Raw genomic sequence first — 16534 nt, 5'->3', positions numbered from 1 at the left:
ATTGATGCTAGGTAAAATTATAAATTGTTACTCTTTCAATCAAATCATACCACATACAAAAATAAATTAAATTAAATAAATCGAATTTGCATCTCTATATAAATTGAATTGAATGTTATGGGTATTTTATATAAAAACTAATACAAAAATAATTTAAATTCCGTACAATATTTTTTTTGTATTTATGAGCTATTAAAAATGAACGAAAAAAAACTGTATGAAATTTAAATTTTTTTTTGTATGGGTTGTTGTATAAAATACTAATATCATTATAATTATTTATTTTGAAACAGAGTACAACTAAGATTTTATTAACAATTTTAAATAAAATATTTTTATAAAATTTTGAAATGCCTTAACAGATGTTATGAGTAAATCGTCTGACAAAAAAACTCATTACAAAACCGGTCGTATATGTGATTAATCGGTGAACCATTAGAATTGGTTGGTTTTTTTAAAGGGTTTTCGGTTTGTTAATAACTCCTCTAAACGGTGCCGTTTTGACTTTAAAAAAAAAAACTGAATCCCCAACGGCTTAAGCCCGTAACCCATTCCCACTCCCACACTTCTCTCCTCTCCACTCTGAAATTGACGTGAAAATGAAAGGCCAAATCTATAACAATTGAGATTCTTGATGAAAATAAAAGGCCAAATCTACAAGGAGCTATTCAAAATTACATGGTATATGGTCCATGTGGTCCGTACAATAAGAATTCACCTAGCATGAAGAATGGATCATGTTCAAAGTTCTATCCTAAAGAGTTTAGACAGTGAACACTCATTGATGAGGCCGGATTTTCCAAATATAGGCGTACTGATAACGGTCGAACGGTGAAGAAAAGGAATGTGTACTAGACAATAAGTTCATTATTCTGTATAATCCAGAATTGTTGCTCAAGTTCGGGTGCCACATAAATGTGGAATACACATGCCAAACAACTTCTATTAAGTATCTGTTTAAGTATGTCTACAAGGGTAATGACCACGTAACAACTACTCTATACAATGCTGGTGATCCGTCAGAAGCCACACAAGTTGTTGAGAAAAATTAGGAATTACTACGATTGTAGGTACATTTCGGCATGTGAGGCAGTCTGGCGTCTATTTAGATACGAAATCCAAGAGAAAGAACCATTTGTGATTAGACTTCTATTCCATTTGGTGGATGAGCAACATGTGGTTTATGGTGAAACTTCTAATGTGAATGATATCGTCGAAAGAGTAATATCTCATAAGTCCATATTTTTGGGATGGATGGCGGCGAACATGTCATATCCCTATGCTCGAAGTCTGACTTATGCTGAGTTTCCAACCAAGTTTGTTTGGAAGGATGATTCGTCAAAGTGGTTTCCTCGAAAGAAAGGCTTCGTAATTGGAAGACTCATGTACCTACAGGTAATGACGAGTTTATATTCAATTTTGATCTTACTTATTTAATAATTTAAATTTAAAATCTTAACAGCCTATACCCCACGTCCATTTTATTCGATTTATACAAACTAGAAAATAAATGTTCAAATAATTTTCAACAGTTATAATCTGTAGATTATACAATTTTTTATTTTTCTATATTTTTTAGGAAAATTATTCTTATGCGAATGTGTAGCTACATAATAATTAAAATAGCGTAACTTAATCCATTTAACAACTTAAAAGTGGGATTTTAACCAAATTTTTTGCAGCAAATATTGAAGAATATTACCAACGACTTCTCTTGAATACTCAAAGAGGATGTATGAGTTTTCGAGATATAAGAACAGTAGGAGAAACAATTTATGCTATGTATAGAGATGCATGCTTCGCCCTTGGACTCTTGCAAGATGACAAAGAATTCATTGATGCAATTAAGGAAGCAAGCTCATGGGCCTCAGGATCATATGTTAGGAGGTTATTTGTCATTCTATTAATATCCAACAATATCTCAAGACCAGAATATGTCTGGGATAGATGTTGGTATGAACTCTCAGATGATATTTTGTATCGACAGAGAACTATAATGAACATGAGGGGTAAGTTTTTATTAATTACAATGATAAAAGTTCTTCCTTATTGATCATTTTTAGTTTGATTAAATTTTTACAGTATCGTATAATATGCAGAATTAACAATTTCAGATGATGAGATTAAACAGTTGTGCTTAATGGATATAGACAAGATCTTACATTCCTATGGTAAAACCTTGAAAGACTATCCTCCAATGCCTTTAGCAACTGAAGTTGATAGTTTTTTGTTAACTGAAAGGGTTATTAGGGAAGAGCTAAACTTTAACAGGGATGATTTAAAGAAAAATGCCTCAGACATGTTAGCCATCACAATAATTGAGCGGAGATATGCATTCGATAAAATTGTTACAGCTGTGTATTGTGATGAAGGGGAGTTTTTTCTTTGTGTATGGTCATGGGGGTACTGGAAAAATATTTCTCTGGAATATTATGTCTGCTGAGATTCGCTCAAGGGGTGATATAGTGTTAAACGTTGCTTCGAGTGGTATTGCATCTTTACTTCTTCCCAATAGAAGAACGGCACACTTGGTGGCGCGAAATTGTGAACAATACTTTTCACAACTCTCATAATCCCCGGTCATGAACCCCAAAAACTTGGTGTTCAATACCATGGCATTACACAACTTCGCACAACTAACCAGCAAGTGCACTGGGTCGTCCAAGTAATAAACCTTACGCGAGTAAGGGTCGATCCCACGGAGATTGTTAGTATGAAGCAAGCTATGGTCATCTTGTAAATCTTAGTCAGGCAAACTCAAATGGATATGGTGATGAACGCATAAAAACATAAAGATAAAGATAGAGGTACTTATGTAATTCATTGGTAGGAACTTCAGATAAGCGCATGAAGATGCCTTCCCTTCCGTCTCTCTGTTTTCCTACTGTCTTCATCCAATCCTTCTTATTCCTTTCCATGGCAAGCTTATGTAGGGTTTTACCGTTGTCAATGGCTACCTCCCATCCTCTCAGTGAAAACGTTTGCCTATGCTCTGTCACAGCATGGGGTAATCAGCTGTCGGTTCTCGGTCAGGCCGAAATAGAATCCATCGATTCTTTTGCGTCTGTCACTAACGCCCCGCCTGCTAGGAGTTTGAAGCACGTCACAGTCATTCAATCATTGAATCCTACTCAGAATACCACAGACAAGGTTAGACCTTCCGGATTCTCTTGAATGCCGCCATCAGTTCTTGCCTATACCACGAAGATTCCGGTTAAAGAATCCAAGAGATATTCACTAGAGCTTTGGTTGCTTGTAGAACAGAAGTGGTTGTCAGTCACCTTGTTCATAGGTGAGAATGATGATGAGTGTCACGGATCATCACATTCATCAAGTTGAAGAACAAGTGATATCTTAGAACAAGAACAAGCGGAATTGAATGGAAGAACAATAGTAATTGCATTAATACTCGAGGTACAGCAGAGCTCCACACCTTAATCTATGGTGTGTAGAAACTCCACCGTTGAAAATACATAAGAACAAGGTCTAGGCATGGCCGAATGGCCAGCCTCCCAAAGTGATCAAAAGAATCCAAAGATTCTCCGATTCTCAGATACAATAGTAAAAGGTCCTACTTATAGAAAACTAGTAGCCTAAGGTTTACAGAAATGAGTAAATGACATAAAAATCCACTTCCGGGCCCACTTGGTGTGTGCTTGGGCTGAGCAATGAAGCATTTTTCGTGCAGAGACTCTTCTTGGAGTTAAACGCCAGCTTTTATGCCAGTTTGGGCGTTTAACTCCCATTTGGGTGCCAGTTCCAGCGTTTAACGCTGGGATTTCTGAGGGTGACTTTGAACGCCGGTTTGGGCCATCAAATCTTGGGCAAAGTATGGACTATCATATATTTCTGGAAAGCCCAGGATGTCTACTTTCCAACGCCGTTGAGAGCGCGCCAATTGGGTTTCTGTAGCTCCAGAAAATCCACTTCGAGTGCAGGGAGGTCAGAATCCAACAGCATCTGCAGTCCTTTTCAGTCTCTGAATCAGATTTTTGCTCAGGTCCCTCAATTTCAGCCAGAAAATACCTGAAATCACAGAAAAACACAAAAATTCATAGTAAAGTCCAGAAAAGTGAATATTAGCTAAAAACTAATAAAAATATACTAAAAACTAACTAGATCATACTAAAAACATACTAAAAACAATGCCAAAAAGCGTATAAATTATCCGCTCATCACAACACCAAACTTAAATTGTTGCTTGTCCTCAAGCAACTGAAAATCAATTAAGATAAAAAGAAGAGAATATGCAATGAATTCCAAAAACATCTATGAAGATCAGTATTAATTAGATGAGCGGGGCTTTTAGCTTTTTGCCTCTGAATAGTTTTGGCATCTCACTCTATCCTTTGAAATTCAGAATGGTTGGCTTCTTTAGGAACTCAGAATCCAGATAGTGTTATTGATTCTCCTAGTAAAGTATGATGATTCTTGAATATAGCTACTTATTGAGTCTTGGCTGTGGCCCAAAGCACTCTGTCTTCCAGTATTACCACCGGATACATACATGCCACAAACACATAATTGGGTGAACCTTTTCAGATTGTGACTCAGCTTTGCTAAAGTCCCCAATTAGAGGTGTCCAGGGTTCTTAAGCACACTCTTATTTGCCTTAGATCACAACTCTTATTTCTCTCTTTTTTTTTCGTTTTTCTCTTTTTTCTTTTTCTCTCTTTTTTTTTTCTTTTTTTTTTTGAAATGCTTTTTCTTGCTTCAAGAATCATTTTGATGATTTTTCAGATCCTCAATAACATGCCTCCTTTTTCATCATTCTTTCAAGAGCCAACATTCATGAACCACAAATTCAAGATACATATGCACTGTTTAAGCATACATTCAGAAAACAAAAACATTGCCACCACATCAAAATAATTAAACTGTTATAAAATTCAAAATTCATGCAATTCTTCTTTTTTTTTTCAATTAGGCACGTTTTTATTTAAGAGAGGTGATGGATTCATAGGACATTCATAACTTTAGGGCATAGACACTAAGACACTAATGATCACAAGATACAAACATAGATAAACATAAGCATAAAATTCGAAAAACAGAAGAATAAAGAACAAGGAAATCAAAGAACGGGTCCACCTTAGTGATGGCGGCTCTTTCTTCCTCTTGAAGATCCTATGGAGTGCTTGAGCTCCTCAATGTCTCCTCCTTGTCTTTGTTGTTCCTCCCTCATGATTCTTTGATCTTCTCTAATCTCATGGAGGATGATGGAGTGTTCTTGATGCTCCACCCTTAGTTGTCCCATGTTGGAACTCAACTCTCCTAGGGAGGTGTTTAGTTGCTCCCAATAGTTTTGTGGAGGAAAGTGCATCCCTTGAGGAATCTCAGGGATCTCATGATGAGTGGGATCTCTTGTGTGCTCCATCCTTTTCTTAGTGATGGGCTTGTCCTCATTAATGGGGGTGTCTCCCTCTATGTCAACTCCAACTGAATAACAGAGGTGACAAATGAGATGAGGAAAGGCTAACCTTGCCAAGGTAGAGGACTTGTCCGCCACCTTATAGAGTTCTTGGGCTATAACCTCATGAACCTCTATTTCTTCTCCAATCATGATGCTATGGATCATGATAGCTCAGTCTATGGTAACTTCAGACCGGTTGCTAGTGGGAATGATTGAGCGTTGGATAAACTCTAACCATCCTCTAGCCACGGGCTTGAGGTCATGCCTTCTCAATTGAACCGGCTTTCCTCTTGAATCTCTCTTCCATTGGGCGCCCTCTTCACATATGACTGTGAGGACTTGGTCCAACCTTTGATCAAAGTTGACCCTTCTAGTGTAAGGATGTTCATCTCCTTGCATCATAGGCAAGTTGAACGCCAACCTCACACTCTCCGGACTAAAATCCAAGTATTTCCCCCGAACCATAGTAAGATAATTCTTTGGATTCGGGTTCACACTTTGGTCATGGTTCTCGGTGATCCATGCATTGGCATAGAACTCTTGAACCATCAAGATTCCGACTTGTTGAATGGGGTTGGTAAGGACTTCCCAACCTCTTCTTCGGATCTCATGTCGGATCTCCGGATATTCACCCTTTTTGAGTGAAAAAGGGACCTCGGGGATCACCTTCTTCAAGGCCACAACTTCATAGAAGTGGTCTTGATGCACCCTTGAGATGAATCTCTCCATCTCCCATGACTCGGAGGTGGAAGCCTTTGCCTTCCCTTTCCTCTTTCTAGAGGTTTCTCCGGCCTTGGATGCCATAAATGGTTATGGAAAAACAAAAAGCAATGCTTTTACCACACCAAACTTAAAATGTTTGCTCGTCCTCGAGCAAAAGAAGAAAGAAGAGAGTAGAAGAAGAAGAAATGAGGAGAAAGGGAATGGCTTTTGTGTTCGGCCAAGAGGGAGAGAAATGGTGTTTAGGAGGTGTGAAAATGAAGGAGTGAAGGAGGGTTTATATAGGAGAGGGGGAGAGGGATGTTCGGCCATGTGAGGGTGGGTTTGGGTGGGAAAGTGGTTTGAATTTGAATGGTGAGGTAGGTGGGGTTTTATGAAGGATGGATGTGAGTGGTGAAGAGAAAGATGGGATTTGATAGGTGAGGGGTGTTTGGGGAAGAGGTGTTGAGGTGATTGGTGAAGAAGAGAGAGAGTGGTAGGGTAGGTGGGGATCCTGTGGGGTCCACAGATCCTGAGGTGTCAAGGAAAAGTCATCCCTGCACCAAATGGCATGCAAAATCACGTTTTGTGCCATTTCTGGCGTTAAACGCCGGGCTGGTGCCCATTTCTGGCGTTTAACGCCAGCTTCTTGCCCCTTTCTGGCGTTTAACGCCAGTCTGGTGCCCCTTTCTGGCGTTAAACGCCCAGAATGGTGCCAGACTGGGCGTTAAACGCCCAACAGCTAACCTTACTGGCGTTTAAACGCCAGTAGGTGCGTCCTCCAGGGTGTGCTATTTTTCTTCCTGTTTTTCATTCTGTTTTTGCTTTTTTCATTGATTTTGTGACTTCTCATGATCATCAACCTACAAAAAAGATAAAATAACAAAGGAAAATAATTAATTATAAAACATTGGGTTGCCTCCCAACAAGCGCTTCTTTAATGTCAGTAGCTTGACAGAGGACTCTCATGGAGCCTCACAGATGCTCAGAGCCATGTTGGAACCTCCCAACACCAAACTTAGAGTTTGAATGTGGGGGTTCAACACCAAACTTAGAGTTTGGTTGTGGCCTCCCAACACCAAACTTAGAGTTTGACTGTGGGGGCTCTGTTTGGCTCTGTTTTGAGAGAAGCTCTTCATGCTTCTTCTCCATGGTGATAGAGGGATATCCTTGGGCCTTAAATACCAAGGATTATTCATTCACTTGAATGATCAACTCTCCTCTATCAACATCAATCACAGCCTTTACTGTGGCTAGGAAGGGTCTACCAAGGATGATGGATTCATCCATGCACTTCCCAGTCTCTAGGACTATGAAATCAGTAGGGATGTAATGGTCTTCAACTTTGACCAGAACATCCTCTACAAGTCCATAGGCTTGTTTTCTTGAGTTGTCTGCCATCTCTAGTGAGATTTTTGCAGCTTGCACCTCAAAGATCCCTAGCTTCTCCATTACAGAGAGGGGCATGAGGTTTACACTTGACCCTAAGTCACACAAGGCCTTCTTGAAGGTCATGGTGCCTATGGTACAAGGTATTGAAAACTTCCCAGGATCCTGCCTCTTTTGAGGCAGTCTCTGCCTAGACAAGTCATCCAGTTCTTTGGTGAGCAAAGGGGGTTCATCCTCCCAAGTCTCATTTCCAAACAACTTGTCATTTAGCTTCATGATTGCTCCAAGGTATTTAGCAACTTGCTCTTCAGTGACATACTCATCCTCTTCAGAGGAAGAATACTCATTAGAGCTCATGAATGGCAGAAGTAAGTTCAATGGAATCTCTATGGTCTCATTTTGAGCCTGAGATTCCCATGGTTCCTCATTGGGGAACTCATTGGAGGCCAGTGGACGCCCAGTGAGGCCTTCCTCAGTGGCGTTCACTGCCTCTTCTTCCTCCCAGAATTCGGCCATGTTGATGGCCTTGCACTCTCCTTTTGGATTTTCTTCAGTATTTCTTGGAAGAGTACTAGGAGGGAGTTCAGTAATTTTCTTGCTCAGCTGACCCACTTGTCCTTCCAAATTTCTGATGGAGGACCTTGTTTCAGTCATGAAACTTTGAGTGGTTTTGATTAGATCAGAGACCATTGTTGCTAAGTCAGAGGTATTCTGCTTAGAACTCTCTGTCTGTTGCTGAGAAGATGATGGAAAAGGCTTGCTATTGCTAAACCTGTTCCTTCCACCATTATTATTGTTGAAACCTTGTTGAGGTCTCTGTTGATCCTTCCATGAAAGATTTGGATGATTCCTCCATGAAGGATTGTAGGTGTTTCCATAGGGTTCTCCCATGTAATTCACCTCTTCTATTGAATGATTCTCAGGATCATAAGCTTCTTCCTCAGATGAAGCTTCCTTAGTACTGCTTGGTGCATTTTGCATTCCAGACAGACTTTGAGAAATCATATTGACTTGTTGAGTCAATATTTTGTTCTGAGCCAAAATGGCATTCAGAGTGTCAATCTCAATAACTCCTTTCTTCTGACTAGTCCCATTGTTCACAGGATTTCTTTCAGAAGTGTACATGAATTGGTTATTTGCAACCATTTCAATCAGTTCTTGAGCCTCAGTAGGCGTCTTCTTCAGATGAAGAGAGCCTCCAGCAGAGCTATCCAAAGACATCTTGGACAGTTCAGAGAGACCATCATAGAAAATACCTATGATGCTCCATTCAGAAAGCATGTCAAAGGGACACTTTCTGATTAATTGTTTGTATCTTTCCCAAGCTTTATAGAGGGATTCTCCTTCCTTCTGTCTGAAGGTTTGGACTTCCACTCTAAGCTTACTCAATTTTTGAGGTGGAAAGAACTTTGCCAAGAAGGCATTGACTAGCTTTTCCCAAGAGTCCAGGCTTTCTTTAGGTTGAGAGTCCAACCATGTTCTAGCTCTGTCTCTTACAGCAAAAGGGAATAGCATGAGTCTGTAGACCTCAGGGTCAACCCCATTAGTCTTGATAGTGTCACAGATTTGCAAGAACTCAGCTAAAAACTGATGAGGATCTTCCAATGGAAGTCCATGGAACTTGCACTGTTGCATTAGAGAAACTAATTGAGGCTTAAGCTCAAAGTTGTTTGCTCTAATGGCAGGGATAGAGATGCTTCTCCCATAGAAGTCGGGAGTAGGTGCAGTAAAGTCACCCAGCACCTTCCTTGCATTGTTGGCATTGTTGTTGTTTTCGGCTGCCATGAGTTCTTCTTCTTTGAAGAATTCGGTCAGGTCCTCTAAAGAGAGTTGTGCTTTGGCTTCTCTTAGCTTTCTCTTCAAGGTCCTTTCAGGTTCAGGATCAGCTTCAACAAGAATGCTTTTGTCTTTGCTCCTGCTCATAAGAAAGAGAAGGGAACAAGAAAATGTGGAATCCTCTATGTCACAGTATAGAGATTCCTTTAGGTGTCAGAGGAAAAGAAGAGTAGAAGACAGAAGTAGAAAATTCGAACTTAACAAAGGAGATGAAGTTCGAATTTTGCATTAAGGGATAGTGTTAGTCCATAAATAGAAGGATGTGAGAAGAAGGGAAGTGATTTTCGAAAATTAAGTGAAAGATTTTGAAAATATTTTTGAAAAACATTACTTAATTTTCGAAAATGAAAGTGGAAAAGAAATCAAGTGATTTTTGAAAAAGATTTTGAAATTAGAAATCAAAAAGATTTGATTGAAAACTGTTTTGAAAAAGATGTGGTTAAGAAGATATGATTGGTTTTTTTTTTTTTTAAAATGTGATTGAGAAGATATGATTTGAAAAACATTTTAAAAAGAATTTGATTTTGAAAATTAAAAACTTGACTAACAAGAAAAGATATGATTCAAACATTAAACCTTTCTCAACAGAAAAGGCAACATACTTGAAATGTTGAATCAAATCATTAATTGGTAGCAAGTATTTTTGAAAATAGAAAGAAATTGATTTTGAAAAAGATTTGATTGAAAAAAAAATTGATTTGAAAAAGATTTGATTTTGAAAAGATTTTGAAAACTTAAAAAAAAATTGATTTGAAAACAAAATCTTCCCCCTTTAGCCATCCTGGCGTTAAACGCCCAGAATGGTGCACATTCTGGCGTTTAACGCCCAAAATGCTACCCTTTTGGGCGTTAAACGCCCAACCAGGTATCCTGGCTGGCGTTTAAACGCCAGTCTGTCCTTCTTCACTGGGCGTTTTGAACGCCCAGCTTTTTCTGTGCAATTCCTCTGCTGTATGTTCTGAATCTTCAATTCTCTGTATTATTGACTTGAAAAGACACAAATTAAAAATATTTTTGGATTTTTAATAATAAGGACAGATCAAAATGCAACAAGAATCAAAAAACAATGCATGCAAGACACCAAACTTAGCAGTTTGTATACTACTGACACTAACAAAATGAAAATGCATATGAGACACACAAAACACTCAAGTCAATTGAATTCAAAGATCAGAGCACAAAAATCATCAAGAATTACTTGAAGATCCTTGAGACACATGAATGAATGCATGCAATTGACACCAAACTTAACATGAGACACTAGACTCAAATAAGAAATATTTTTGGATTTTATGATTTTGTAATCTTTTTTTTTGTGTTTTTTTTTTCGAAAATTAAGTGGAAAAAGGTATCAAAATTCTTAATGAGAATTCCAGGAATCAGTGCAATGCTAGTCTAAGACTCCGGTCCAGGAATTAGACATGGCTTCACAGCCAGCCAAGCTTTCAAAGAAAGCTTCGGTCCAAAACACTAGACATGGCCAATGGCCAGCTAAGCCTTAGCAGATCACTGCTCCAAAAGCAAGATTGATAGAAATCAACAAGCTCTTGTGATGATAAGTTGAAACCTCGGTCCAATGAAATTAGACATGGCTTCTCAGCCAGCCAGATTTCAACAAATCATCATGAAACTCTAGAATTCATCTTCAAGAATTTCGAAAAAAAATACCTAATCTAAGCAACAAGATGAACCGTCAGTTGTCCAAACTAAAACAATCCTTGGCACTGATGTTACCAAAAGCTTGCTCAAAACTTGAACAATCCCCGGCAACGGCGCCAAAAACTTGGTGGCGCGAAATTGTGAACAATACTTTTCACAACTCTCATAATCCCCGGTCATGAACCCCAAAAACTTGGTGTTCAATACCATGGCATTACACAACTTCGCACAACTAACCAGCAAGTGCACTGGGTCGTCCAAGTAATAAACCTTACGCGAGTAAGGGTCGATCCCACGGAGATTGTTAGTATGAAGCAAGCTATGGTCATCTTGTAAATCTTAGTCAGGCAAACTCAAATGGATATGGTGATGAACGCATAAAAACATAAAGATAAAGATAGAGGTACTTATGTAATTCATTGGTAGGAACTTCAGATAAGCGCATGAAGATGCCTTCCCTTCCGTCTCTCTGTTTTCCTACTGTCTTCATCCAATCCTTCTTATTCCTTTCCATGGCAAGCTTATGTAGGGTTTCACCGTTGTCAATGGCTACCTCCCATCCTCTCAGTGAAAACGTTTGCCTATGCTCTGTCACAGCATGGGGTAATCAGCTGTCGGTTCTCGGTCAGGCCGGAATAGAATCCATCGATTCTTTTGCGTCTGTCACTAACGCCCCGCCTGCTAGGAGTTTGAAGCACGTCACAGTCATTCAATCATTGAATCCTACTCAGAATACCACAGACAAGGTTAGACCTTCCGGATTCTCTTGAATGCCGCCATCAGTTCTTGCCTATACCACGAAGATTCCGGTTAAAGAATCCAAGAGATATTCACTAGAGCTTTGGTTGCTTGTAGAACAGAAGTGGTTGTCAGTCACCTTGTTCATAGGTGAGAATGATGATGAGTGTCACGGATCATCACATTCATCAAGTTGAAGAACAAGTGATATCTTAGAACAAGAACAAGCGGAATTGAATGGAAGAACAATAGTAATTGCATTAATACTCGAGGTACAGCAGAGCTCCACACCTTAATCTATGGTGTGTAGAAACTCCACCGTTGAAAATACATAAGAACAAGGTCTAGGCATGGCCGAATGGCCAGCCTCCCAAAGTGATCAAAAGAAATCCAAAGATTCTCCGATTCTCAGATACAATAGTAAAAGGTCCTACTTATAGAAAACTAGTAGCCTAAGGTTTACAGAAATGAGTAAATGACATAAAAATCCACTTCCGGGCCCACTTGGTGTGTGCTTGGGCTGAGCAATGAAGCATTTTTCGTGCAGAGACTCTTCTTGGAGTTAAACGCCAGCTTTTATGCCAGTTTGGGCGTTTAACTCCCATTTGGGTGCCAGTTCCAGCGTTTAACGCTGGGATTTCTGAGGGTGACTTTGAACGCCGGTTTGGGCCATCAAATCTTGAGCAAAGTATGGACTATCATATATTGCTGGAAAGCCCAGGATGTCTACTTTCCAACGCCGTTGAGAGCGCGTCAATTGGGCTTCTGTAGCTCCAGAAAATCCACTTTGAGTGCAGGGAGGTCAGAATCCAACAGCATCTGCAGTCCTTTTCAGTCTCTGAATCAGATTTTTGCTCAGGTCCCTCAATTTCAGCCAGAAAATATCTGAAATCACAGAAAAACACACAAACTCATAGTAAAGTCCAGAAAAGTGAATATTAGCTAAAAACTAATAAAAATATACTAAAAACTAACTAGATCATACTAAAAACATACTAAAAACAATGCCAAAAAGCGTATAAATTATCCGCTCATCAACACTCAAGGTTCAAAATACCGCTGAACATAACTGAGGATTCTGTATGTAACATCAAACTTGGTTTCCCTCAAGCAATGTTGCTGTTAAAAGTCAAACTTATAATTTGGGATGAGACTCCAATGGTTAGTAGGTACTGCTATGAAGTGCCTGATAAATGCTTGGGTGATATCATGAGGTGTTCTCCAACATATAGCAAAGATTTGCCCTTTGGAGGAAAAATGATTGTACTAGGTGGAGACTTTAGACAAATTCTTCCTGTCATTCCACGAGAATCGAGACAAGATATCGTTCATTCAACCGTGAATTCGTCTTACCTTTGGAAGTTTTGTCAGGTGCTCAAACTAACAAAAAACATGAGACTCTCTGTAGAGACGACTGCTTCAGATCAAGATGAGACAGAGCAATTTGGTGAGTGATTATTGAAAGTTGGTGATGGTCTAATAGGTGACAATATGGATGGTGAATCTGAGATATGTCTTCCAGGAGATATTGTTATTCCTTCTTTGGACCAGGCATTTGATGAGTTGGTTCATTTTTCTTATCCAAATATTTTGAAAAATATGTCCTCAAAGGATTTTTTTGAAAGCAAGAACTATACTGGCTCCCACAATAGACATCGTTGAAGAGGTCAACAACCATCTGATGGCTATCATTCCTGAAGGGGAAAAATTATATCTTAGTTCGGATTCTATTTGTATGGATGAAGGAAATATGGAGAGTCAACTAGATCTCTATGGTCCTGAATTACTGAATAGCATAAATTGCTCTGGTTTGCCTCCACATAAGTTAATACTCAAGATTGGTGTTCCGATGATGTTACTGAGGAATATTGACCAATTCAGTGGTCTTTGTAATGGTACAAGGCTACAAGTTAGGAAGTTTGGAAATCATGTCATAGAATGTGAAGTCTTAACGGGTAATAATGTTGGTCATATTGCTTTGATTCCAAAAATGAATATGGTACCAACAAATGAAACCGTCCCAGTTAGATTCCAACGAAGACAGTTTCCTATAATAGTATCGTTTGCTATGACAATTAACAAGTCTCAGGGACAAACTTTATCTCATGTTGGATTGTGCTTGCCCAAACCAATTTTTACACATGACCAACTATATGTGGCACTTTCAAGAGTTAAGAGTAAGAGAAATTTAAAAGTTTTACTTATGAATCATGTAGGAATATCTGCAAATTCAATCATCAATGTTGTTTATAGAGAAGTCTTTGAAAAAATAGTATTCTAATGTAAATATTTTAATTTTATTTTAAATTCTGTATCAGTGTATAATTATTTGACCTTAAAAAATATAAAATAATTATTACTCACTTTTTTTAAGTTAAACTTTGATTTTAATAATAATTTTATAAATTTCTTAAAATAATAATTATTTTATACTTTTGTTTTAAATATCGAAGCATATAAATTTTTTTTTACTTTTATAAATTTTTCCGTGCTGAGCATGGGGTCATACACTAGTTAACATTAAATTAAAAAAAATAATATATAACATGTTCCTTTTTTATTAATCAAATTATTATAATTTAAATTAATTTTAAAAAGATAATTTTAAAGTATAATTTCAATCTTATCACGTGCATGGCACGGGTAATTATACTTGTTATTTTGCTATTTATCAGTCAATTTTTAACTATTTTTGGTCACTAAAATCCAAACCACTATAGACGTCACCTCTATATATATATCTATATCTATATATATATATATATATATATATATATATATATATATATATATATATATATATATATATAAAGGAAATCTCGATAAAAAAAATAGTAAATATGAATATTAAATAATAAAATTTAAATTTTACATGAAAGTATAAAATATATAAATATTGAAGAGTATATATTTTTGTAGAGTATCTAACACTCTAAAAGAATAATTTTTTATCTTCTAATAAATGTTAGTCTAATTAATATTATACAGATCAATTTGAAACAAAATATAAATAATCTTAATAGTATAAATATTGATAAGGTAAATATAGTAATCAATGATTCATTAATCCAATATGAAAATGAATCCGGTATAAATATAGCTATGATATATATTGGGCAATTTACGTAAATAAATTTTTACACCTTTAAATTATGCAAATGCATTATTTTTAAAATGAAGACGCAAATACATTATTTTATGTATCTATAGAAATCGCTATTGGCAGTAGCAGTTGATGACAAGTCATCTTAGCCTAGTTTTACTAGTCTTTTTCTTTTGTTTTCATTTAGTTTTATGCACTTTCTTAAGCCATAAGTAAGCCAATTGGGTTGAAATTCATGTTTTCTTAGATTCAATCAACCATGGATAAATTGATACATTTTCATGAGTTTTTATGCAATAATTGCTTATATATCAAGAAGAAGAAGAACTCTCATGATTATAGCATAGCTTTGATGCAATTGTTGATTGATGATAGGTGACCAAAAGGGCTTGAAGGAAGGTTGAAGCAAGAGGCAACAAGAAGGCCATGAAAGGAAGCAAAGGAAAGCAATGTTGGAGCCAAAGTTGGTGCTCCAATGTTGCTTGAAACGTTGCTCCCCACAGCCTGAAGGGGTATACGTCCAACGAGAATAACTTGAGCTACAGATCTCCAAATGAGGCGATTCCAAAAGTATTGTAAAATAGGAATCGAGAGCTTTCCAAGCATATATGGCACTACATGGTGGATATAAAAATTGAGGGAGAAAACTGCCCCGAAAAGTGCATAAATAAACATGACACCAACCTGTAGTAAGGCCAGCTAACCTCTGCACCTTCGACGGAGTATAACTCGAGCTGTGGAGCTCCAAATGATGCGCTTCCAACGGCATTAGAAATTAGACATTCAGGGCTTTCCAACAATGTATAATAGTATGGGGTGGACAGCACGTTCAAGCTTCCGAAACTGGCAATGTTCCCAACGTTTGCGCTAACGTTTGCCTCACGTTGGCGCCATAAAAGCTAAGAAGATCACCCCTGGGCACAGCAACGTTTGAGCCAACGTTTGACCTCAAACGTGAGGTCAAACATTGGCTACATTTTGGCAAAAAGGAGCATGGAAGAACACCCCTGATTGATGAGCTAATTGAGCCACGTTTGCGCCAACGTTTGACCTCAAACGTTGGGCCAAACGTTGGCCAAAAAGAAGCCATGTGGAGATCCACGTTTGAGCTCACGTTTGACCTCAAACGTTGAGCCAAACGTGGATGACATCATTTTGGGCCTCTGCATAATTGTTCACATGGCAACGTTTGAGTCAACGTTTGACCTCAAACGTTGGCTCAAACGTGAAAGTTACATGGCCCGGTTCACAAGTGGATTTCTTCCCAACACCAAGAGCAATCAACGGAGGCCACTATCAACCCAATTCCATCAAGGCCAAGGCCCAATTCAAGGCTTGAAGATCATTAGAAGAAAGTGTATAAATAGATTAGAATTTAAGTTTTGAAAAGGAGAGCTTTTTGAATTGGGATTTTTGCTGAGGAGTTTTTGAGAGATTACTTGACATTTGAGAGAGTTTCTGGGAGGAGAATTGAATTCTCTTCCTCTGGGTTGTCTTGTTTACTTTCCTGCAAAGTTTTATTTGAGTCTTGGGTATTGAGAGTTGAGGAAATTCTGTCTCAATCTCACCTTGAGATCCATCTTTCTGTTTTGATTTACTGCACTCTTGAAATATTGAAATTTGAATTTAGTTCTTCTTCTGTTTGATTTTAAATTCTCTTGCAATTGAATTGTGGTTTTGATCTAGGAAGGCATTGA

At 37.9% G+C, this 16534-nt stretch overlaps 3 protein-coding genes across 3 annotated transcripts; all 3 read left to right on the top strand.

Moving 5' to 3' along the window:
* The first annotated feature begins 1005 nt into the window (after positions 1 to 1005).
* On the top strand, positions 1006 to 1606 carry LOC140180305 (uncharacterized). Its single transcript, XM_072220770.1, has 2 exons — positions 1006 to 1395; positions 1580 to 1606. The coding sequence occupies exons 1-2, from the start codon at positions 1006 to 1008 to the stop codon at positions 1604 to 1606; spliced, it is 417 nt and encodes a 138-aa protein (XP_072076871.1).
* Positions 1607 to 1780: 174 nt separating this feature from the next.
* On the top strand, positions 1781 to 2443 carry LOC140180304 (uncharacterized). The gene is made up of 2 exons (XM_072220769.1): positions 1781 to 2009; positions 2100 to 2443. Exons 1-2 carry the CDS (start codon positions 1781 to 1783, stop codon positions 2441 to 2443), a joined length of 573 nt encoding a protein of 190 aa, XP_072076870.1.
* A 10449-nt stretch (positions 2444 to 12892) lies between these two features.
* LOC140180303 (uncharacterized) lies at positions 12893 to 14015 on the top strand. The gene is made up of 2 exons (XM_072220768.1): positions 12893 to 13181; positions 13387 to 14015. The coding sequence occupies exons 1-2, from the start codon at positions 12893 to 12895 to the stop codon at positions 14013 to 14015; spliced, it is 918 nt and encodes a 305-aa protein (XP_072076869.1).
* Positions 14016 to 16534: the final 2519 nt, after the last annotated feature.

Source organism: Arachis hypogaea, chromosome 16 (assembly GCF_003086295.3).
Source record: "Arachis hypogaea cultivar Tifrunner chromosome 16, arahy.Tifrunner.gnm2.J5K5, whole genome shotgun sequence".
NCBI classification, from domain to species: domain Eukaryota; kingdom Viridiplantae; phylum Streptophyta; class Magnoliopsida; order Fabales; family Fabaceae; genus Arachis; species Arachis hypogaea.
The sequence above is the reverse complement of the archived record's forward strand: the minus strand, read 5'-3'. Positions and strand labels throughout refer to the sequence as shown.

Coding starts and splice junctions, on each gene's coding strand:
- LOC140180304 (XM_072220769.1), top strand. CDS start 1,781: ATGTATAGAGATGCATGCTTCGCCCTTGGACTCTTGCAAGATGACAAA. Junction 2,010..2,099: donor AACTATAATGAACATGAGGG/GTAAGTTTTTAT, acceptor TATAATATGCAG/AATTAACAATTTCAGATGAT.
- LOC140180303 (XM_072220768.1), top strand. CDS start 12,893: ATGGTTAGTAGGTACTGCTATGAAGTGCCTGATAAATGCTTGGGTGAT. Junction 13,182..13,386: donor AGATGAGACAGAGCAATTTG/GTGAGTGATTAT, acceptor CTCCCACAATAG/ACATCGTTGAAGAGGTCAAC.
- LOC140180305 (XM_072220770.1), top strand. CDS start 1,006: ATGCTGGTGATCCGTCAGAAGCCACACAAGTTGTTGAGAAAAATTAGG. Junction 1,396..1,579: donor GAAGACTCATGTACCTACAG/GTAATGACGAGT, acceptor TATATTTTTTAG/GAAAATTATTCTTATGCGAA.